The following is a 23,998-nucleotide window of genomic DNA, read 5'->3' as shown; positions in this document are numbered from 1 at the left end:
AACATGTCGGCGTACTCACCCCCTTGCAGCTCTTGGCCTTTGGGATTGTAACCACCTGGGCCAAAATGACAACCTTATGCTGCCGTAAAGGCCATGCCATGGTTCTCTAGGCTTTAAGCGATAGGTTTCCTTGTCTCAGCTTTTGGACCTTTGCTCAGCAATTTCATTACAACAAAGGTGACTGAAAACACACAGGTTTGTTCACTCTGGAGAGTGAGAATCCCTCGCTCCTCTGTTCACCTTGGTTGATTAACAACACCTCTTAAAGAGGAGAATGCCTCCAAGCAAGCAATATAACTTAAACAGATAAATAGTTCACACACCAGGCAGGGGGAATAGAGAGGGGGAAGAGACCCTGCCTTATTAGACTGGAAACAGACACACCGTATTAATACAAAGAATCAGCATATGTTTCTAATAGACTTTCTTAAAATGATTTATCAGCTGTGATTAAGCCCTCCACCAGCACGTCTATCTTCATAAATAAAGTAAAAGTGCACCTTGCTCTGAAATATATCAGCAGTATCTGATTACCTACCCAACTATATAGGCTTCAGTCCACTCTGGGGAGCAAAGAGCTCATGTTTTATAGCACAGTGTATGCTCTAAAGAGATTGCCAAGATTTAGGGACTTTACTTAAGAGATAGCCTTATAAAAATGCCACTACAGGGAAGCTTTCTCTCTTCATCATGTGCCATCCAGTCCATGTTTCTGAAATCTGAACTGGCAACAAGAAAGCTGTGTCACTGAAAATATTCACAGGAAGACCAAGGAAAAACGCTCAACTATGCCATGGGGTTGTGAAAGAAAGAAATGTCAGAATGCAATTAGGCAGGCCTGCTTTTTGGGGGGATAGCCAAAAATATACAAAACATAACAAAACCCCAAACATTACAAGAGGGTGACTCAACTTCTTTGGGACAGAAACAATAAGAAGCAGAAGGAAAGTGGACTGTCCTGACTGAGCTCTGCAGGATGATTCATCAGCCGGAATTCTGAAGAACATGGAAGGATTATGCTTAGGGAGGTTTAGCTCAATCAGAAACGTATGCCTTCAAGAACTGACTTTCTGCATGACTTAGGCACTTACTGCTGAAAAAAAGCAATCAGGTCTTCTCTCAGAGTACGAGGATCTAAATCCATAAATCCGTTCAAACACAGTCCATTGCTACAGCAGATAAGACAGATCTGCCTGCGAGCAGAGAATAAGACATGTAACTGCCAGTAACGAGCCTAGGTTAAAGCCTATTCCTCTGAATATTTCTGCGAGGTCACGATATGAACTCTGTTGTCTTGCTGGGTTTTCTGCACCATTAGGCAGAAAGATTCCCTTTTGTAACAGTTCAGTGTGGCAACTAAGCGTCTGGACATAGATACATGCTCAAAATAGGACTCACAAAGTCAGGCGACTAAAGTGCCAACTGCAGAACTGCCATATAAAATACAACATGCCACCACATGTCTACCATCAGAGCTCTGAAAGTTAAGAAAAGCAGAGTTAAAATCTAGCAAGCCTACCCATCTGGAGAGAGGAGGAGAGCATTCTTCCTGTCTTTAGCAACACTGAACAACAGCTGATAAATCTTTAACACACATGGTTTGCGGGACGCCCTATGCGGAGACCGAGGAGATATGGAATCAATCCGAGGCTCTGCCACAGACTTCCTGTGCAATTTTCAGCACGTCACTTGAGCCCAGATCCTTTATGGTAGCTCACCAATTTGCTCCTGCTTTATTTCAGTGAGAGCAAGGCACCAAAATGCCTTTGAAGGCATCTATCAATCTTTTGAGGCCACATTGCTGAACTTATTTTGGAACCAAAAGAGACAGGAAGATGCTTGCTTGGTAGAATGGTGGAGAGCACCCAGCTCCCCTGCAATTCTCATCCATTGTGTGCAATTCCTTCAAGAGCTTGGTGTCTCACTACAAAGGAGCTCTGGAAAATAATGTTCCATGGAACCTGTTTCTCCTTAGAAAATAAGAGACGAAGCATTTCCCTTCTCCATAGGAATGCTGCAGAAGCTAATTATGAAGGAAAAAGGGGGGTTATAAAGCAACAGTGAGCCCATAAAGCGGATCAATAGCCTGATGTAATTGTTGCATAAAAAAACTCAAAATAACCCACTGGAAAAACTCTGATACAGAGTTATAATGTATTCTTACATTACTTCAATGCATAACACATAAGAAGTGCTATGCTGTGAAGATGCACACATCTTAACAGATACAGATATTATATCCCTGGCAGTGTTTAAGGCCAGGTCGGATGGAGTCTTTGGGTGACATGGTTTAATGTGAGGTGTTCCTGTCCATGGCAGGCGGGTTGGAACTAGATGATCTTAAGGTCCTTTCCAACCCTAACTATTCCATGATTCCATGATTTAGAGTATAGACACTATAATGAAATCTTTGGATGTGGGGTGATATTTTGGGTTTTGATCTCAACAGTTTTGAGCTATCACCTTGACAACAGCTTAACTGATTGATAAAGTAACAGCTTGAAGTTATTACAATACCTACAACCATGGTACACTGGTCCTTAAGCACTATATGAACATAAATCATTCCTAGTCTTATCTTGTATCTGTTACAATATACAATATAAGACACTCAATCTCGGTGGAAGAATAAGAAGTCAGAGGGACCTTTGACTGGAAAAAATATGGGCTTCCTTACATCATATTTAGACAAATGCAGGGAGGATGCATAGATGTGTATTTATGTTTGCATAATTTAAAAAAAAAAAAAATGCCAAGCACTTAAAGATAGGTCTTTGCTTTCTTCTGCTGTGCAGACTGTCAGTTGAGTCACAAGTGCACAAGGAACAGGCTTACAAGTTTGTTCATTTATATTACTTCACTAGTGAAATTCAGCTGTTTCAAAGCACTTGCCTCTGAAATGTCTACCACCACATCATTCTTCTCAATGACCCCACTAGGGTTTCAGAGTATTCACAAGGGAAAACTGATTGCTGCAGAGGCAAGGCACACACTCAGAAGTCATGCTGTTCTACACCAGCACACTGCAGCATTGACACCACCTCCCACAGGACCATGCTTAAAAGGAAATCAATTTGCAGGTGTCCTATCCTGCATTACTACAAAACTGGACACAAAATGGATACATATTCTTGACACAGGGCCCTGTGTTGCATGTTAATCGTGTGGAAGGGGAAAGAGTCAGATGCGTGCACTCCTTGGGAAGGGAGCTGGTTTTCATAAAAGGCCAGTGATGAATTTTATATCCACCAGCCATGCCAACCACCAAAATGAACCCTCCATCCTTGTTCTTCTCTTTCATCAACAGAGTGTGTTGCCAACACTACTATATAGCCTATTACCATTACAATACAAGCCTCTAAAATCCAAACATTTGTGCGATGTGCTTTATCAACATACAGATACCTTTTTCTTTTCATATATGGGTACCATATCGCTCTTTCCTGTTCAAGAGTCCCATTTACTGCACTGCTACTGTATTGTCAATGATTAAATGTACTCATGAACCTTCTCCTTTAATGGAATGATGGACCAGATTAAAATAAGGTATGAAGTGTTTTCTGATATCCAGCCAATCCAACTCTTGCAACTTCTCCTACTGGGAAAATCAAAAGGTTTCAAAATGGCACCTTATGCAAAAAAGCAGCATGTCTCCCAGCGCCTGCCTCTCCCCCCAGTGAAATGACTGAATGGTATCAGCCCCTTTTTTGTTCATTAATTTAAATTAAGCTTAAAAAAAACCAGCAGCAAACCCTACTAAGTTTGTGCAACAGAAGAAATGCTTTTTGGACATTCTTATTCCATCAGATTTAGGGGAATTGATTTGGTATTTACTTTCTATCTCCTTGTTGCAATGTAAGAGGTTTTCTTTTTAAAAAACACTTAAATCAAACAAAAGCCATAATGGTTTTTTCTGCAGACTTTTCAGAAGGCAGAAGGGAAAACCTATGAGACAGCTTTAAATTTTATGCAATGTACACAGGGTGCAGAAATGACATTAAATTTTTCACCAAACTACACTGCTCAAGAGACAGATTCTATCATTTCCAGCTTGCCCTGAATTAGATCATCTTACCCATACTCATAGGCTACAGCACAGAGCGATGACATTCAGAAAACATTTGCAAGAATTCTCTCCTGGTAGTCAGAGAGTCACTGAGTTCAGCACAAATTTATACCTTTCACATACACATCAGACTGTAGCATCATCCCTTGTTTAACACAATTAGACTGGATATTTGGGCTTTTGATCATTGTGTAGACTGGACTTATTCAACCACCAAATGCTTTATATTTGTTTTTCTTCTATTTTTTTTACTGGACTACTTCAATTCATAGATGCTTTTCTAGCAGTGAGGTGGCTGTCGTGGGATAGTATACTTAGAACAGGAATATTAAGCCACGCAGAGGAATTGCTGGCCATGAGCTTCCTGAACTGACACTGAACAACCCACAAAAAGCATTGAGAATAGCTGTTTCCCTGACCCATTTGCACAGTTTACATGTTACCTAGCAGCACTGAACACTGGCTAGAAGATTTCAAAGTTGCAGGATAAGCCTTAGAAAGTGATGCATCCAAATTCTAGCATAAGCAGAATCTGATGAGAAAATACCTCACATTTAAAATACTCAACTATTTCAGAGTACTGTAAGTGCTACACTGAGCATATTTCCACTCTTTCTCATTTCATGCAGGAAGGTCAGGCTAGATGCATTTTAAGGAAGCAGGTCCAATTAGTTATTCACAAACAGATCCTGACCCTTCCCATCTTTGACATTATCCTCTCAGCCTCAATACTCAAAACAAAATGCAACAGCAGGGCCTATCCAGTAGCAGCAAAGGTCATGTGTTTGCATTTATAACCCACTACAAATGCTTTGGATACTTAATGCTCCCAGCAGTGTAAACCTAAAACCTGCAACTAGTATGCTAAAATGATCATCTGATCTGGCAGCACTACCTGCCTTGTTGATTTGGGCTGCAGATTTTGTCTAGGGCCAAGCTGTCAATTGCTGCCTGCCTCAACTTCATAAAAGCTTTAATATTTACACCTTTCCAAGTAGAAATATAATATAGATATGCTTTTACCTGTGCTAATTTTCGTGGTGAATTTGGCAGATAGGATGCTTATGTCAGGAAGAGTGCCATCAAGAGGATATAAAAAGCCTCTTTCTCATATGCTTATCAGTATGTTTGTTGGTGATCTATAGCATCCTTTGCATTTAAGGAGTAGGCCTTTCTCAAGCTGATGAGAAAGCTGCAAGTATGCAGCTAATATTTGATGGCAGAGGCAACAGAGAAGCCAAACAAACTGACAATCTCACTTCCATTTATAACTTTACTTTTCTCATTTCAATTTAGATCCTCAAAGTCACCAGCATTATTACTACTTGCATCCACTCCGTCCCCAAGCAGAGGCTAAACCAACTTATACTTGAGAGATGGTCCTTGACACATGAGTTTACAATCATAGGACATATCAAGTATGGAAAGCAGAAAGATAGAGTACTCCCACTTTACACATGAACAAATATGGCATAAAGCAGTTAAGCTATTTGTTCCCAGATAAGAAGCTGGGATATTCATGCAAGTGCTTTCTTCTCAATACTACCTTTACAAAAAAAGGTACACACGGTGTTCCTGAAACTGTGCACTCAGTGCTTCGTAGTTAATTTGGAATGTCACCAGTTCACATAACCAGCTTAATCACAGCAAGTTCTCATGGATTATCCATGAGCTCCTGCTCAGAAGAAAAAAAAAAAAAAAAAAGAACAAAAGAAAGAAATAATGCAGCCAATTAAACATTATCCTTTGAGTTTTCAAAGGATGACTCAAGGAGGGAAAAAAAAAAAAAAAGAGAAAGAGTGTTTTTCTGTTAGAAGATTTCAGCATCAAGCTGTGTGCTAAGCCGCAGCAATATACTAAAATAAACAGAAGTATTTCTTTCAGAGTCCAGAGAAATTAACACAACCAAAAATATTTTTGGATGACTTTTCTGAGTAAGATTTCCACACAGCTAGTCTTAGTCTGCAAGGCTTGGTAGGTCCGGTAGTTCCTGTAGTTCCATTAAGCTAAAGCTAAATTGCACTCATATTCTAGGGACAGGCTGTTAGAAGTATTTTGTTAGCAATATCTGCAGCTTGAGGAGTTTCTTTCTGTCATAGCCTTTGTCTCTTGCATTTGCGTAAAGCCCTACTGGGGCCCGCTGCTTCAGATTTCTATCTGACAGTCAGTTGGTAACGTAAGAACGAACATACAGCAGATTAATTGGAAACACAGAGCAAATGTTACAGGTTAGTCAGCTAGCGGGACTTCCTCTTTTTTTTTTTTTTTTAAATTTTTTTTTCACCCCCTCCTTTTTTTTTTAAATTTTTATGATTTCCCTCCCTGCCATCACTCGTTTGCTCTCTGGAGATCACCAATAGCAGCTGCAGGGGCTGGTAGGAGAAGGGCAGAATAAGACTTCCCGAGGCTGACAAACAACTGGAATTATCAGTAAACTTGATGCCTTTGTCTAGGTTTTAATCAGATTATGCAGCAACCACTTGTAAACTGAAATGGGTTCTGCAACATCAGGAGCTGCAATCTGTGGCTAACTGCGCAGAAGTCTACCACAGTAGATTTCTCCTCACCTCCCACTTGCTCAAAATAAACACCATGCAGAAAGAACTGCTTAGGAATCCTCTAACTTGTGAAGTAGCAGGGTACAGAAATGTTCCCCTTGACTCTGCCTAAGAGTCCCCACTGCAGCACATAAGACACAAGTCCGAACAAGTTAAATCCAAAATTAGACACACTTATCCCATTACACGGCTGTTTCCTAACGTTCGTCCTGCACACAAAGTTGTGAGGGCAGTCAAGGCTATTTTCCCAATCCTTGACCAAAACTTGGACTCTCACATTTGGACACTCCTTTCCTTTGTTCAGCATACCATGCTGCTGTTTCTCCCCTCTTTTTCTCTACCTTTCCCAGTCTCTTCCCTTATGAGCCACAAATAAACCATCCCTGGACTCCGTTCCTTATAAAGCCAAAGCCAAACCACTCCTAGTCTCCCTTCCCACCTTGTTTTTACAAGCCTTGCATCCCATTCTGAATCTCAGCAACCCACTTTATCTCTTTTTCTTTTTTCCAAAAAGCCCTCTTGGCCTTTACTTTGAAGGTCTCAAGATCTCTAAATGCTGCTACCTCCAGATTTCATAAGCCCAGCAGCACATATGCCTCGTATGTATGAATTTTGAATTGAATAGCAATCACCAACAGGCAAAGAAAATGACAACACAGGAGCCGTAAGAAATAGGACCTACAGAGGAAGCCCTTGCAATTGGAAGCACAGAAACCCTGAAAGGCAAAATAATGCTGAGGCAAGCTAAGAAAAAGTACTCTCTGGCTTCAGCACCATAGCTGCTTCATAGCAGCCTTTTCCTACTTCTAGTTTGTGGTCCCGGTTAATGTTCCAATTAGACAAATAGAGATTACCGTGAGAACTGAGCCAAATAACACACTGTTCAATAACTGGGGAACTTCTACGGCAGGGGACACATTACACAGGAATTTCCAAGAGCCACAGAAATGGGAGAAGGTAAAACAGAAACACAAAGGGAACGTTGTGAAGGAGAGGCATTGGGCAGGTTACTGGAGGGCTGCATGGAACAATATGCTGATGTAGGAAGTTGCACGTTACTTGTGTTTTAGTACTCAAAAGCAACTAGAACTTTGGATCTTATTTGAAAAGTTAAAATTTCATGCATTAACTCTTGCTGGCCTCCGTCGTGCATTAAGCTCTTCTACAATTCCCAGAAAATTTTAACAGCTCTTTAGGATCCCTCAAAATACCTTAACAAACTTTGGGCACAAGAGTACACTTAACCCTGTATAAATATATCATTCAACCAAAACTTACAAATACTGAAACTAAAATAACACTAATTGCGAATAGGATACATTATCTACTAGATATTACAAGTTAAAGTTTCTCCCTTCAACATAAATACTTTATGAGAAATACAGAAACAGTAATGATGACAAATAAATCCAGGGCCCCATCATATTGCAGAGGAAAGAGCAAAACTTCTTTTTCCTTTTTTTTCCTTAAGTAAATGCTCCTTCATAATCCACATTTCCCTGTAATGCATTTGAGCAAGTTTGCAGTCCTCACTTCAAAGATGATATAATTTTCCCAAGCCTCTCCCTCAAGAGGTGTGTGGTTTGTGTTATAGTTTACTTAAAAGCAGAGACTTGGAATCAAACCCTGGCAAACACAGTTACTTCTGGAAATGTAACACTGAGGTTTTGCTGGTTTGGGGGGTTTATATTTGTCAACTGCTTCAATAGTTTAAAAAGTATGTCACATCATATAGTGCCACCTAGTTTCTAACCAAAAGGTTACTACCAGGGAGCAGAGCTCAATCTGCTTTCACAGATAGCGATCTTGAAACATGTCCTTTAATGTTTCAAGAAAATAAAAAACAGGAGGAAGGGTTCAGTGTGCTCAAACTCACCCTTTTGTTGTTCTCTTCTTCTTGTGCCTTCCTAAACTCGTGCTCTAGGGAGCAATCGATGTCGTTGAAGAGGCCCACTTCCTCACAGTTCTTCAGAAAGCGTGTTGGTGTAGGAGTCTGATCTGAGAATATGACAAGAAATGATCATTGGTATTTAATACTAAAAGGAGGAGGAGACAATTAAATTGCCTTCCAGGGAAAGAGAGGTTCTAGCTAACCTCTCCATGCCTTCCCACTCCTACCACACCATCATTAAAAACAAACCACACAGCACTGAATTTCATCACAATCCACTGCAGACAGACAGTGTTTGCCAGCAGTGTCCGAAAACACGCAGCACTGTTCATCGTTCAACCAGAAAGACAACAGACCAGGTTTTCACAAGGTACATAACACAAGTGCATAACCTTAAAGTGTGCAAGTGGTCATCGTAATTACTTATAAACCTTCAATAGTAGATGCATGCAAAACAATGCACAGTGCATATCACAAAGCACATTTACATCACAGCACACAGGTAACTGCTGCAGATACATGTTAGTTAACACCTTCAAGTGCTTGAAAACCACCCCAAACAGAAGCATTCTTCACAAAACTCATGAAGTTAGCCACAGTGAGAAGTCTGCTTCTAACAGAGTTTTTGAAAGAATTAAACAACATTTAGAAAAACCTATGAAATGTTAAACTCTGACCACAAAGAAGCATCCTTATGTGTTTTATACCTGAAAGTGTAATACACATAAGCCAAGAGATTTGGAGTCAAAATATTTTTAATGCATGCCTTCATCTCTAGGAACTCTTTCGCCTTCTCAGAAATAATGTGGGGAAGGACAGGCAGGAGGGACTCAAGAAAGCACAAGGTTTTCCCCCACCTCTTCAAAAACCTGTCAGATAGATGAGCTACATTGCCCTGTGGACTGTAGTTTCAGTGATGACCTTGGTCCTTCTTCAGGAAGTGAAAGTTCAAGACCAAACTTCGGAACTCCTGTCAGGTCAACTCTGAGGCTCTCCATTCATTCTTAGGTGAGTTCTTAACTATTCCATCTCACCTTCCCCATCTCCCCCTCAAAATTACAGTACAGAACCATATTAGCAGAAGCAGGGGAAAGTCCACATGGTCCTATCAGCTTTACACACATTTAAAAAAACATAATAAAAAACTTCTTTTCTTACCTCTTGGTTCCTTTTTCCCAAGCCCCCATTCCAGCTCAGGCTGCTTTGTGCCTAATTTTATGGAAAGACTGGATTCACTCTCTTCAAAAATAATCTTCTGCATAATCATTGACAGCTACCCTATTGTTTGAAATTCATTCCTTACAGAATGAAAACTCTGTCGTACTAATCTCAGTGGCCCATATTGAGCCAATTCTGACCTCAGAAAAAAAAATCTTCCCACTTCATTGAATTTGAGAAGAAAAAATTGGTTTCTTGCACCTAGCTAAGCTGGGTCAAGTTCGAATGTTTCTCCCTTGATCAGCATAGAAACACACAGCAACCCCTAAACAAAAGGCAGCACAAAAGCAACACATACAAACAGAAAGACAGTTTTCACTGCCTCCTCCTTTATAAAACCAGATGAAGCCAATTTCCACCTGTGTCAGGTGTGGCTCTACAGGTTTGAGCTTCTCAAGTAATCAATGAGCAGACACACCCATTTGCATTTATATTCCTGATGGAACATATTGATGTAACATAAAAACCAAGTACTTAAAGTTAAAATTCTGCTTTATTTCTTTTGGCTTGAGCATCCTACTTGTGAGCTTAAGGGAAACAAAACTCAAGTGTTTGGGAATGCACACATATTTGTCTATTAGTTTTCACAGCTAACTACTGTGTTACCAGAGTCAGAAACATATTTTCCAAGAATCTTGAAAGAACTTAGCACAAGGAGCTGAGTCAACGAGGTGCTGACATTGATGGGAGCTGAGGACACTCAGCACTTTACAGGTCCATATCCTAAACATAGCAGTGCCAAACTAATCTCTAGGGTAACCTCACTGAACTCAGTAGATTTACACCAGGGTTGTGTTTGGCCTTTGGACTGGAGTTTGTGCTGGAAATGAAGTGCACTAAAAAGCAGGAGAAATATATTTGATTTCAAAAAGGATTAAATATTACTTTAGTGAATGAAACAACTGTTTTGTAGGAAAACCAAGAGAATCATTGCCAAGCCTCCCTGGACATAAAGGGTTTGTTATTATTTGAATGTGAGGCAAATACAGGAAACGTTTTATTTTTAGAAGTGGTATATCTATATCAAATAAGCAAGGTATCAATTTCATCACCAAAATGAGAAACCAGGTTTTCATAAAAAAGTTGATGGCACCACTTTCACTGAAATAAAAATCCTAATTTTTTCCAGAGTCAAAAATCTGGGGACAGAACAGAAGAGAATACACTAACATAGATAATGTTTTGTTATTTTCCATCAAGGAGCACAGCTGATACTGAAATCAAGCATTACTACACAGCTATATTAGGTCAGAAGCATCTTAATGGGTAACAAGATTGTGCTCAGGCACTTGTACCTGAAGTTCCAGATCTGTTCAGCATCTATTTCATGAATGTTAGACAGACAAAAAAAAACAGTTATCTCAGTGAAGTGACAGTGAAAACAAGCAACCCAGAGCAAGAATGTGACTTAAAATGCACAAAGGCCTCATCAGTTTTTCTCTGTACATGGTGAAAGTGTATCTTCTGCACTAAAAGCAGTCTGAGATAATCATATGTATTGCCTACAGCTGATCTTTCCAATCCACTACTTTATTATCTAAAAGCATCAGCACTGATAGATTAATGACACCTTTTACACCACCTACATATTGACATGGTGATCTTAAATTACTACCTCAGTCTCCCCATATGGTTACTGTAGTTTCTATGATCCAGAATGCAGTGACAGGAATTCACAAGAAAATTTCGTTAAAACGGGCAGCCCCTCTTTCCTCCCAGTCGGGAAGGGAACACCACCAACCACCTGGCCTAAACTCCATCTACAGATCTGCTGGAAGCCAGCTCAGCCAGATGCAAAACAAGAGCTGCCTTTCTACTTTGTAATACTTCATCCTTCAACATCCACAGAAACCACCTTCAACAACCACAAAACTTCTGTGCTGTATGAGAGCAGAACTGATAAAGATCCAGACTTTCAAGTATTGAGACTTTACATATTACAGTAGTCACACTGCACACACACTGCACTTGCTGATTTCAGGACTTTAGAGATACCAAGTCTGTGGGCTTTCTTTGCTCCCCAGGAAACCAACTATTTTGCCTCTGCAAAACACATTCTCCTGCAGGAGGTGAGCAAAGGGGTAGCAGAATATATTACTCTCAACATCACAGTAACCCTTTAACCTAGATTAGGCAAGCCTTCGTGTTTTAATTGAGAACAGTATCACAAAGGAAACCCTAGCATAAGTTGCATATTCAGGTCTCCTAGAATTAATAAAATATTCCTAATTCTCAGCACTTAAAAATGCATTAATAGTTCCAACAGCTTGTGCCTGACCTCACTGTTCCCTGTTGGTACAAACAAACCTTTTGTTGCTATCACCAGCGCCCACAACTGTTGCAGACTCACTGAGAACAGGGCTCTGATTTGTTGTACTTCAGCAACTGGATATGTCAGACCCAACTGGACCAAAACTCAGATTGATCTAGCACCATGCTCAGCATTCCTGCTGAGGACACACATTACTGTAAGAAGCAGTCCTGCAGGCACACTGTTACCCATACAACCAAGGACTTTTAATGTCACAAGCTGCATTTTGGACTGGGCAGCTTAGGATAAAGGTCTGCCTGGGTTAACCATAGGTATCTGGCTGTTATACTGACCAGCCATTCAAACCCAGTCCCGTACTTCGACATGTAAAAATCTTTCCATCCCCAACTGCTACTATGCTTTGAGGCATCTACCTTTAGCCAACTGTCACTTCACAAGTGAAACTATGTCCTCTGACACTTAGGAAGTTAACATGTATTTCGCCTTTACCACCAAGTTGAACACAGAACAAGTCAAGCTTCAGACTACGCAATATATATTCTCTTCAGCCTATTAGTTAGGTGAATAATTTGCCTCTCTAATGACACAGTCATGTCCAGAAAGGCTGCAAGAAACACTGAGTTTAAATAAACATCAATAATGTAAATAGATAACATAAAAAGCCCCAGAGCAAGATCAAATGATCTCACCTGTGCAGATCACAAGTTAACCTACTGTATCTTATAAGAGAGGATTTCAGAGGCACTCAGCAATCTGATTCTGACCAGAATCTGATATACTGAGTGTACTTTGGCTGCTGACTGTTTTGAGAACCTGTCCTCAATGTCTGAAGTGATGCCTGATCTTCTAGACCTGTTGAAAAATATATGCTGTAAGGCAATAGGGAATTTGAAGTCTTCAGTAAAGTAAAAAGATTCCATTATATACTCATTATGCTTGGTGTTGCATGGGGGTTTCATTGTAATTTCTTGGGGGGTGGGTGTGGGGTGGTGTAATTACAGACATAATAGCCTCAGAAAGGACAATCAATCTCAATATATTGCTTTGAAAACAACAGCTCAGGAAATGCAACATTAGCTTGCTATATAGAGAGTTTATTTGAATCATCCAGCATGCATTTTGTAAAACTAGCTTAGATCCTAGAATTTAATCCCTCAAAGCACAAATGAAAACTTTAATGCATGATACCAGTTAAAACTCCCTGGAGAACCAAAGGACAGTTACGTGAAATAAGCTTTGATTTAAAAAAAGAAAAATAGAATTCCAATTCAGAAAAGATACCCAACAGCACAGCTCCACGGTGTGTAACTTGATTCTTCATCTTTCAAAAGAAAAGTTTAGTCTGATGTGCAGTAATAACAGGCATTTGGCTTGTTCAGCTGTGGGCTCTATTGAAGTTCTATATTTACCCATGTTATACTTTCATACAATGAAAACAAAGTCAGAGTAATAGGGCTAGAACTGAAATTTGCAGGGCTGCCCATCAAGCAGTCACAAGGAAAAAAGAATGCCCTGAGAATTTCTTTATTAATTTGACAGGTTACTACCCAAGTGCAACGAGAAGCTCAAGGTCACAACACCTCAAAGCAGATGATGGAAGAGGAGATGAATAAGAGGTGCACATAGTTGTACCTGGTGGGACTGCCCTCACCCAGAGGCTCACAAATGAGCTTAAAGATGGACTGTTTGAAGTACTGGTTGGACTTCTTCTGGGGCTATACATACTGAGTCCTACATATCCATAATGTCTTCTGGTTACTCAGAACCTGATCAGTTGAATTTTAAAAGCAAACAAGAAATCAAACAAAATTATTTGTCCTTATATCCAATCATTTTGCATTCCACAAAATTCATGCCTAGATAAACCTCCCTGAGTAAACTACAAGAAGGAAAAAATTTAGCAAACTAAAGATTATGTATGTTACCTCACTGACACAAGTATTACCTGGGAAAAGTAATACATTTGCACTACTTTTAGCACATACACTTTTTCATCTAGAGAAGGATGTTTCTATCTCCACAGTCTGCTTTACAACCAAAAATCTAGAATGGTTTAGATTTCAGTAAATAGTATCATGAAAAAAGAAGGTTTCTGTATAGATAATTCTGCATCTGCTAGCAGCACTTTTGGAAGGACTTCCCCCACTCCAACAATGGTATGGTATCACCACTTCCCAAATTTGATACCACAAGAATTCCAATATCCACAGATCCCAAAGTTCAGTTCCATGTGGCTTTTAGTCCTTACCTGGAAGGAACAATCTGTCCCACAGGCACTAACACATTATTTCAGTGTTAAAACAAAAAAGCTTTGACACACAATGTATTACAGAGTTTCAAAGCAACGCAATCTTCAGTTAGTACAACAGCAAAAAGATGATGTTTATATCATCAACCTAGCTACAAAGTTTCCTGCAATGATGACTAGCATGCAAAACTTACAGAAGATATTCTGTGTTATCTGAAACAGCTCTTTTTTGGCTAGGAAAGATGGAAATGGAAACCATCAGTGGAAACCATCATACCTATATCAAGATTTTCTAACAGGAAAAAAAAAAAAAAAAAAAACAAACCATGCACAAAAAAAGGAACAAATAACATTAATTCAAAAAAAGAGAAAAAAAAAAAAAGAGAGAGAAAAAAATTAATGTCAAATTATCCAATTAAAAAAATCACTTGCATTTTAGTGAAATGCCTTTGGCAGACTTCCCTTCTATTTACAGAGAGAGAACAGAAAGCTATTTAGTGTATGTTGGTACCTGGAGTATCTGAATTAGTTCTAGAGTCACCAGATATAATAAAACTCATTCTTCTTCAGCCAGCATGAAAAAATGGAAGAACATATAGCGGAGCTAACTGATAACAAGGCAACTCTTGGGTAGACATACCTGATAAAGCAGCATAACACCAATAGTTTCAATTGGATTACAGAATCATGTTTATTAAACATTAATTCCACCTACCTAACATGTAACTTTACATATAATATAACTTTGCCTCTCACAAATTGGTATTTCAGACCTGAGCACAGCTTTCACACAAGAAATGAGTTCCTACTTCTGAAGTGGTTTTTTGCTTAGTTGCTAAGATGTTGGTACAAGACCAACAGACCCTCAGTTTTAGCGCCTACCTCCAATAATAGTTTATAGAAGACATGCTTAGTGTGTGTTAAATATTAATGATATTATGCTGACTCCAGACTGGAAACAGTAGATAATTCTAACGGTCACTGGAATGCATACAGCCCATTATTTTGCAAAATTACTAATAATGACTGGATAAAATACAACACATTATAAAATAGTATGCAACATACTGGAGAAAAGGAGAAAGTCTGGCTGCTAGGCAGCTTAACGAAAAGAGGGTTCAAAAACACCACGCTCACACAGCACCTGGTTTGTTACAGGGCAATTGCTGCTACAATTCTTTGAACCTACTTATGACAGAAAAAAATAAAAAGAAAATAAAGTCAAATAAGCAAAAATGCAAAAAACAAGAAGGAAGACATGAAGACAAATGTCTAAGAGAAAAGTCTGTCTCTTTTCCCCATATATCATTAATTTTTCATTATGAAATCCAAGAATAAAACATCTTAAACTTTAAGGTATTTAGATTTCCCCAGGGTTTTGGTGGGTAATGAAACAACTATTTTTCAATGTCTCCCTGCAGAGAGCAGATGATCTATGATGCTTCCAAACTAAGGATTGCAAAATGTCAAACAAATCAACGAAACAAACACAGGAAGAAAAATCAATGCATGGTGATACCAGGTTGCCAGGCCATCACAGATGTACTTGCAGCTTTTTACTCTCTTATTACTACAGAGGATTGTCATGCAGAAAGAACAAAGAATACATCCATCAGAAGCAATCTTGGAACCTTTCTGGCCACAAAATTATGCATTTCTTTATACTTAGTTAACTCTGGGTCTAGGGACTCCAGTAATGGCCATAGTGGTGGAAGTCAGTCAAAGCCTTTCGCCTGGGAAAGCAACCCATTGGAATGAGCAGGACAGCTAAATCATAGAAGTTGTCAAACATAAACAGAGCTACTCTACCCAGGGGACTCCTGATGACAGAATATACTCCTCAGAAACTGCCCCCGAGCAAAAGTCTTGCCAAACAGAAAGCTGTAACAAAAGCCAGCACTTTCACAGGGTGAATGTGCCCACAGCATAGATGTCCTCAAGCAGTTTCACTGCCAGAGGACATGGCCACGTGCAAGAGCAGCATTTTCTCACTCATGCTTGCAGACACAGGATTCTGTGGGCATAGCTGGCACGCAGGCACTTTACATCCCCTACTCTTCAATGTGCTGTGTACTGTCCTTTTCTAAACTTAGTCCACTATGGTATTTATAAGTGTAAGAGAGAAATAAATTATATCTGGAACAAGGTCTGTTTGAGTTCTCAGTGGTTCTTAAAGTTCCAATTAGAAAAACAAAACAAAACAAACAAAACAAAACAAAACAAAAAACCCACACACACACAAAATCTAATATGTGCAAGCCATTGATACACAAGTATCATTTCAACTACAATGGAAGCTGTTTATCCATAAAAGCGTTAATCTGCTGAAGACCCCTTAGTCATCATGTATTTGCACCTAAAATGGCACAATTTACCTTGAAGAAGCCCATTTCAAAAGATAAATATCAAACACTGGCTAACATACGTACATTTGCATCATTGGTTTTTTTCTACACTTACTTTGAAACCTGAAAAATCCCAGTGATTTTATTCTTAATAATAGTTTACTATAGCCCAAAGAGTATCCAACAGGAAAAGGAATACGAGAGGAGAGAAGCATTGAGATTAAGGCTAGCTTGACTTTCCCCAGCACTTTCTGAATGCCAGCAAGCCACTGATGTGTGGTTACTCAGAAAAGAGCATGGAAAGACTATATAAGAAAAACCTACATAAGAAACTGAAGGATTGCACATAGTACCACATAACCTCTGCGTATAATGAGGGAAGTGCAGAGACAGTTAGTTACCTTTAGGGGAAAAGTACTGGATATTACCCACTGGTTAACCTTTCTGGTTGTGGCTATTTACAGTCGGCAGGTCTTAAGCCACAATAAAGGTGGCTCATATGATGTGGCCTATTACAGTTGCAGCAGTGAGCCTGTCAAACTTAAGTAGCTAGTCTTGTAGAAACAGTACAAATGCACTTCATTAACACGCTCACTGCTGGGTTCCCAGGTGACATGCACTGAAGTGCCTATATTTCACTGGCATGTTGACATGGGAGTCAGTGATAGAGCTGCCAGCATGGCTGAGGTTCTGCAATGAGAATTCTCTCCCTCTCATGCCAAACCTGTGGGAAGACATAAGAATGGCAACTGTCTTTTTGTCAGAGATAGGCATTCTAGTCTATTCCATCTCTACTCGTTATTTAATTGGAGCTGAGGCTTTTTGAAACCAATCTTGGAGGTATTTTGCCAGTAGCTTTCCAATAGGAGCCATGCTTTCAACATCATCTGAATAGTTATCTTGACTCTTGAATTCATGTCCTCTTACCTGATAACATATTATCTGTTTTTATTGAAGGAAACTTCAAAGTCATTTCATGTTTGTGCCTGTGAATCATCAGATGATCCTCTGTTGGAAAACGCTGTCAGGCAAACAGAGAGAGAGAGAGAGAGGAAGAGAGAAAAAAAAGGAAAAAAAAAACAAAGAAGAATTTAATTCTCTAATAAACTTTTGGCATTGGACAGAATTTAAAAATGAGAGAGAGAAAGAAATGTATCCAGCTAGAAATGTGTCCAAACGGCACCAGGAACAGAATATTTGAAAATGCAAGTGAGCATGAGTAACAAATCACTGTACTCTACTTAGAAATTTATTTTCTGCAGTGCTCTATGAGGTTGCAAACTGCAAGGTGTCATGCATTTGCCTGAAAAGGTTGCAGGCCAAGTTTTGAATTCTAAGGGTCTCAAACACCCGCTCCAGCTACCACAGCCTCACAAGTCACCACGTGCCTGAGGATCCGCGATAACTGCTGTTGTATATGCTCTTAGCCCACGGCAAAAGCAAAGTAATGCAGCATATCTTAAATCACTTTACTGGATTTTTCTGCTTTTGTGTCTTTCTGCAATCTGTAGCTGCTGAACAGCAATAAAAATAATCAAATAAGCCAGCTTTTCCCTATACAAAAGTATTCTGGCAAAATGCATCTTTTGGAAACCTCTGACACTTTGACTTGATTCAAAGTGGCAGTGCAATGGTGCTCAGGACATGACAACTGTTTATGACCCTTTATGATACTAAATGAAATTCTTTTCCTTTGTCAAGCCGAGAAGGTGAAGAGATGTGCTTTGCAAGAAACTAATCAGTGTGCTAAGCTTGTTTTACAGTCTGATAATAACACATAGCTGCTTTTGAATAACACAAAGAGATAAGCTTGAGTAAATGTTCAAGCACTTGGGCTCAAGGAGCGGACTGGTTCTGTTAGGTTTCCTTCACCAGGAGGTGCATACACAGACCTCTGCTCTGTAACACTTTCAGCAAGGTTGTTTCAGGAGTAGCAAAAGGCCAAAACCTGTCTCACCAAGGCTTGAGGAAAAAAAAATAAATTAAAAGCAGCTTTTTAAAGCAACAGGTACACGGGAGGCTGCAGAAAACTGGCAACAACAGAGTTAAAGTGACTTAATGCTTTCAACACAGTATGTTCTTGGCTCGGTGACTTTGCTTGTGGCTAAATAGTTGCAGTGTGTTACACCTTCTGAAAATCTCTCTAAGCCCATAGACAAAGCAGCATAAATAATGGGAATGAATACTCTGGAAAAAAAAAAAATTAAAAAAAAAAATCCCAAAGACCTTTTCCTCACTGTGAAATCCTGGTTCATTGCTTACTCATCTGGAAGAAATGCAGCACTAGAAATTTATGTTAAGAACAAAAGGAATATGTGAAAGACCTTGCTCAATGAAATTGCGAGGGGAAAAAAAATACCCATGTTTTGTTCTTGTGGAAATGGATTTTTCCTTCACGGATGCCACGCTCTGTCTTCAGGGTGAAATCAGCCAGCTTAAAAGACGGCATGCGGCAACTGAGGAGAAGCTGTTCCTTTAGCCCAGACTCCTCACTTTTCTGCAAGTCTACTTTCTCCCTTATGCAGAAGGTCAGCTCCCTCAGCCCTCAATACACATCTGCACTGGTTGATAGAGAAGCCAGTCACCAGACAGCTTAGCTGGATAGCAGCACTACACTGTCCACTTCTGTCAAGTCCTCATTTACAATAAATGGAGGTCATATTTTGAAATGAGAAATTATTATTTTCACCTACACTTCTTGCCTTTCCAGATTGTACCAGCATACAACCATTCCTCTTTTCTGAACACCTAAATGAACTTGCTTGGATCAGCTTCTCCTCCACTGAGGAAATTAATAGCTGACATGAAAACACCCAAGACCACTGATTTGAGTGGAAGTTTGGTTTAAGATTCAACAAAAAGGTAAATAAAACTTGACTATAAAACTCAAACACTTTAATTCTACTTCTGTGACAGAACGGTGAAAGTTTAGTTCTGCATGTCAAGGTCTGAAGTGACAGATCTTCAATCAAAAGGACAGTCCAAAAGATGCACTCTAATGTAAAGCTTCTCATCCAGTTGTTAACCAGATCTCAGGCTTCTCCCTTTCTTTATTTCAGCTCTTGGCAAAATCAGGATCTAAACTCCAGTAACAGTCACCCATAATTCCACCAGAAGAACCTAAAGTCTTGTAAAAATATGAGCCAGCTGAAAACTCCCAACATACATTTAAAGCAGGAAAATATTACCCTCATTATGAGAGGAGGGCTCTGGGAAATGGGTAGGCTAAATTGCTTGAATCAGATGCATACAGGAAGCCTGTGCCAAAAGCCCAAAAAAGCCCTTGCCTGAAGATTTTACTCACAAACTCGTCACTTATCTGAATTAGGGAGAGAAGTGCCACATGTGGAACTTCCTTCATTGCTGCAGGGGGGAAACTTCCCTCACCTCTGCAAAATCATTGAAACAACACACAAATCCCAACTCAAAATCTTAGCAGGTAAATCCTTGTCAATTCAGGGGTTTAAGATCGTTAAACATCTACTGTTACAAGTCAGATTATAGCCTCGGAGACACATGGCAGATCACCAGTCAACAGGAATCCCAAATGTACGTGGTGGGGCATAATTTATCTACAGGCTGCATTTTCTATACAGAATATTTTGTAGGGAGATGTCAGAGAGAAGAAAAAAAAAAGGGGGGGGCTAATAAGGAATTGTATTTAAGTATTTAAACAAACACAAAAAGAAAAAGCAGGAGCATTACCACATCCAGTAAGAAACATAGTGTATTCCATCATACATCTAAGCAGAAGACAAACAAATGTGCCCTGTCTAGTGTGTCCTCTCTTGCCCTCTTGCTAGCCACTAAAAGAATTTGCAATACCTGTCTTGAAGCATTAGGCCTGGGGATGAGGGAAGGCACAGAGGCAGCTGGAGAAGCACTTCCACCAACTCACTTTTGACTATCTATCTGTTGTATTTGCTTTAAATATTTTGTAATATCTTGTGGGGTAAAGGAGGGAACAGAGGGAGAGAAAGGAGGAAGACTTGAAAAAAAACCCAACACACACATTATTATTAGACATGTGTTAATATATCAGGAGGCATTATACAAGCCAGAGCTAGTGCTGAGGACTCAATTAATATCACCGCTGACTCCACTCACCTGTGAGCAGCCTGGGGCACTGCAGACAAAAGGCCTCTCCTGCTCCAAGTTCATCTTTGATTCCTCATAAATCTACATGTTAAAAGGGGGAGGGGGAAAGAAAGGGAACCTATGAATATATACGTTCTAAACTTCACACATACATGCAACATACAATCGTCACAGTTTGTGCTTTGATCTCAAACTCCCCAAACAGACTAGAACAAAGTTTTCATCCTTGGAGTACTAAATTTGCTAATATTCGGCAGGCTCCCTGCAGTCTCAGTTCTTATTACTTCTTCCTGAGCACATATTTACTTTGAAGGAAGGGAAAAAAAAGAACCCTATTAGGTTTTCACAGCAGAAATCTGCCTCAGAAAAAAACATATGTTCAGTGTTGTTATTAGATAAGACCGTGTCTGCTCAGAAATATCTCAGATTAAGGGTTTTTACCTTTCCTCCTTCAGTTCCTGCTGAACAACATTAAAACCAGACACTAAGGTTACTTCTAAGAAAGAACCCACTTTTTGAAGTTCTTCATCTGTACTGTTTGATATTAATAACTTCAGCACATTACATACATGCTCTCTATACACACAAGATAATTCTTCATCCCCATCCTTTAAAAGGTCAACTAGAGCCTCAGGAGCTTGAAAAATGAAGTTTTGCCTAAAACTTCAGCTTCCCAATGGCAATTCCCGTCCTGTAACCTTGTACTAAAGCCTGGGGGAGAACTCCCAGGTCTTGAATGAAACCCAAAGAGAAAACATTCACCCTCTGAACACATTAACACAGCTGAATTTGTGTCCATATTATGGCAGTGTCCCTAACCAGCATCAACAAAATCATTTTTTAGTAAGATTTTAGGATGTAAAATAAATAAGTCACTTCTTTCAGAAATGTTTTGAGCCTGTTGGTACAAGTGGCCTTACAAGCTAGAACATAGCAACTGACCTACCTTAGAGCACAACATATGACTTCTGCATTATGCCTCTAAATTCCCTTAAAATTCAGCTTCTCCGCAGCCCCACTTTGTCAAATGCCTGTTGTGTTTGTGGTATTCTTTCATAAAACGAAGACAAATACCTTAGTGGGGAAGCAGAACTTGGTTTTAAAGCTACAAAAAATCGGCAGGACAAGTGCTAAAATTACTTGACCCTGTTGTCCTTTTTGTAAAACTACAATTCGTTACTTCCTATTACCAGGAATAGCCTCACCACACTTACACTTGTTAAAAAAGCTTTAATTTCAGAAGAGTTGCTACAAACACCTGCAAGCAAAACAAATAAAATAAAATATAATAAAATAAAATAACAAAAAAAAGGCAGCAGGGCACAGAGCACCCTTTACCTGGCTCTGCTGACTCCCAGAAGCAGAATCCAGAAATTAAGAATTTCTATTTTTATTTGCCCTTTAACTTCCACGAGGACACTACCCCCTAAAGGCAATAATTAGCCTCAACTGATTCTCTTGATGTGGACATCTCTGCTAACATCTGGCCTGACACAAGTGATCTATTGCACCAAATACAATCAAATGTCAGAAGGACCCTAAGTCAGGATTAACCTATCTATCTACACAAGGCTAGAACTGAAATAACTAAAATTGTACCAATTTACTCCTGTAAGATTATTCATATCCTGTTTTGATTTAACTTACAGCCATGTTAAACTGAAATAGGATACTCACAATCAGAAATGAAAGACTATGTTCGCATAAAGTCTTATATTAAAATAACTAAAGGTGTTAAATTACTTCTAATTTCAGTTATTTCAGTTCCAGACTGTGCTTAGACAAGCTCCTCGGAGGCGAAGCAATAAAAATGCTCTGAACTATGCTATCCTGTCTGAAAGAAACAAGCAGCAGAAAGATAACTAACTAAACAAACAAATCCCTGCAGAAACAAAACCAAAACCTCCAGCTAAGTTTGATTTTTAAATCCACCTCTATTTATGGGATGTAACCCTGGAATGTTTTCTTTCCTAAAGACCTTCTCACAGAAAGAAAGGAGAGGAAAAAAGCTATGTGTGGATAATGAAAGGCTTTATCTGATATCTCAATTACTCCTGCAACTGAAGCACTGCCAAAGGTTTCTGTTACCCCTTTTTCCCCTCCTCAGGGGAGAGTGACAACTGCATTTTCAATAGCAGAACAACAGATGAGACTCAGTTAAAGAAAACAAGATAACAACAATTCTGGGCCCAAGTGTCTAAGTGAATTTCAAAACATTACCAGGAATTATTTGAGGTTTGTTTTCTTACTGAGTATTGCAAGTCTAAGACTTCCCTCCCTGCACTGAGCTTGAGTTTTAGTCCCTAAATCCACTAGTGCATGCTCTGATAGATAAATGATTCTCAAGGTTATCTAGATAGATAAGCATGGAACAAGCACCAAAATAACATACTCGATGAGGACTAGAATCTTGAGCATGGGGATTGACTTCAGGAAAACATGGACTTGGGCTTTGTCCACACTGCTCTGAAAAGGTGTCAGATTCACTGTCTAGTCATTTACCACAAACATACAACAACTGCTGGTTCCCACGAGAATCACTCTTTGCAGGCAGTTTGCAGACACTAAACTTAAAAAAAAAAAAAAAAAAAAAAAAAAACCAAGAAAAGAATAATCCAGAATGGCTGTATCATGTGTGCCCTCCAGTATACTCTCTAGCATAACTTGACCTATATAACGTTACCAGATAGTACAATGTCCTCAAGAGAAATTGCACTATGCAGAATTCGTATTTACATGAGATGCTATCACTGCAGTTGTGACTGCAGCACTACTGACTCTTACAGTAGAGAGTGAAAGAAGCTGCCTTCTGCCTACAATTTTTGAGAGGGTGTCTGGTGCTTGTCTATCTTATGGCAGTAATTCAAGCTTTAGGGTTGAATGTTGACTAGAAACAAGTAGCTGAAAATCTGGGCTGTGTGACCCTCTTGCATCCCCCATTCCTGCTGAACTTCACAAGAGCTGCAGATGCAGATGTAGTTATAGGACAACGGGTAACCGGTTAAAACTTAAACAGTGGAAGTTTAGATTGGATATAAGGAAGAAGTTCTTTACTGTAATGGTGATGAGGCACTGGAATGGGTTGCCCAGGGAGGTTGTAAATGCTCCATCCCTGGCGGTGTTCAAAGCCAGGTTGGATCAAGCCTTGGATGACATGGTTTAGCGGGAGGTGTCCCTGCCCATGGCAGGGGGGTTGGAACTAGATGATCTTAAGGTCCTTTCCAACCCTAACTATTCTATGATTCTATGCACAAGCAATATAGGATCTCACCCTAGGTTTGCAGCAGGATGGGAGCACTCAG

General features: G+C 39.5%; 1 protein-coding gene across 1 annotated transcript in view; it reads right to left on the bottom strand.

The window, feature by feature from the left end:
• Nucleotides 1–20,771, bottom strand: part of CREB5 (cAMP responsive element binding protein 5) — a gene marked incomplete at both ends in the record, with an annotated part of 209,954 nt that extends 189,183 nt beyond the window's left edge. Inside the window, 3 exons of the mRNA XM_080610938.1 lie at nucleotides 8,501–8,622; nucleotides 17,526–17,619; nucleotides 20,706–20,771. Coding sequence (XP_080467064.1) covers nucleotides 8,501–8,622; nucleotides 17,526–17,619; nucleotides 20,706–20,759 — 270 coding nt within the window. The remainder of the gene's footprint in view (nucleotides 1–8,500; nucleotides 8,623–17,525; nucleotides 17,620–20,705) is intronic.
• Nucleotides 20,772–23,998: the final 3,227 nt, after the last annotated feature.

This window comes from Psittacula echo (assembly GCF_963264785.1).
Source record: "Psittacula echo genome assembly, chromosome: 2".
NCBI classification, from domain to species: Eukaryota; Metazoa; Chordata; class Aves; order Psittaciformes; family Psittacidae; genus Psittacula; species Psittacula echo.
Note: the sequence above shows the minus strand (reverse complement) of the source record. Positions and strands in the feature narration are given on the sequence as shown.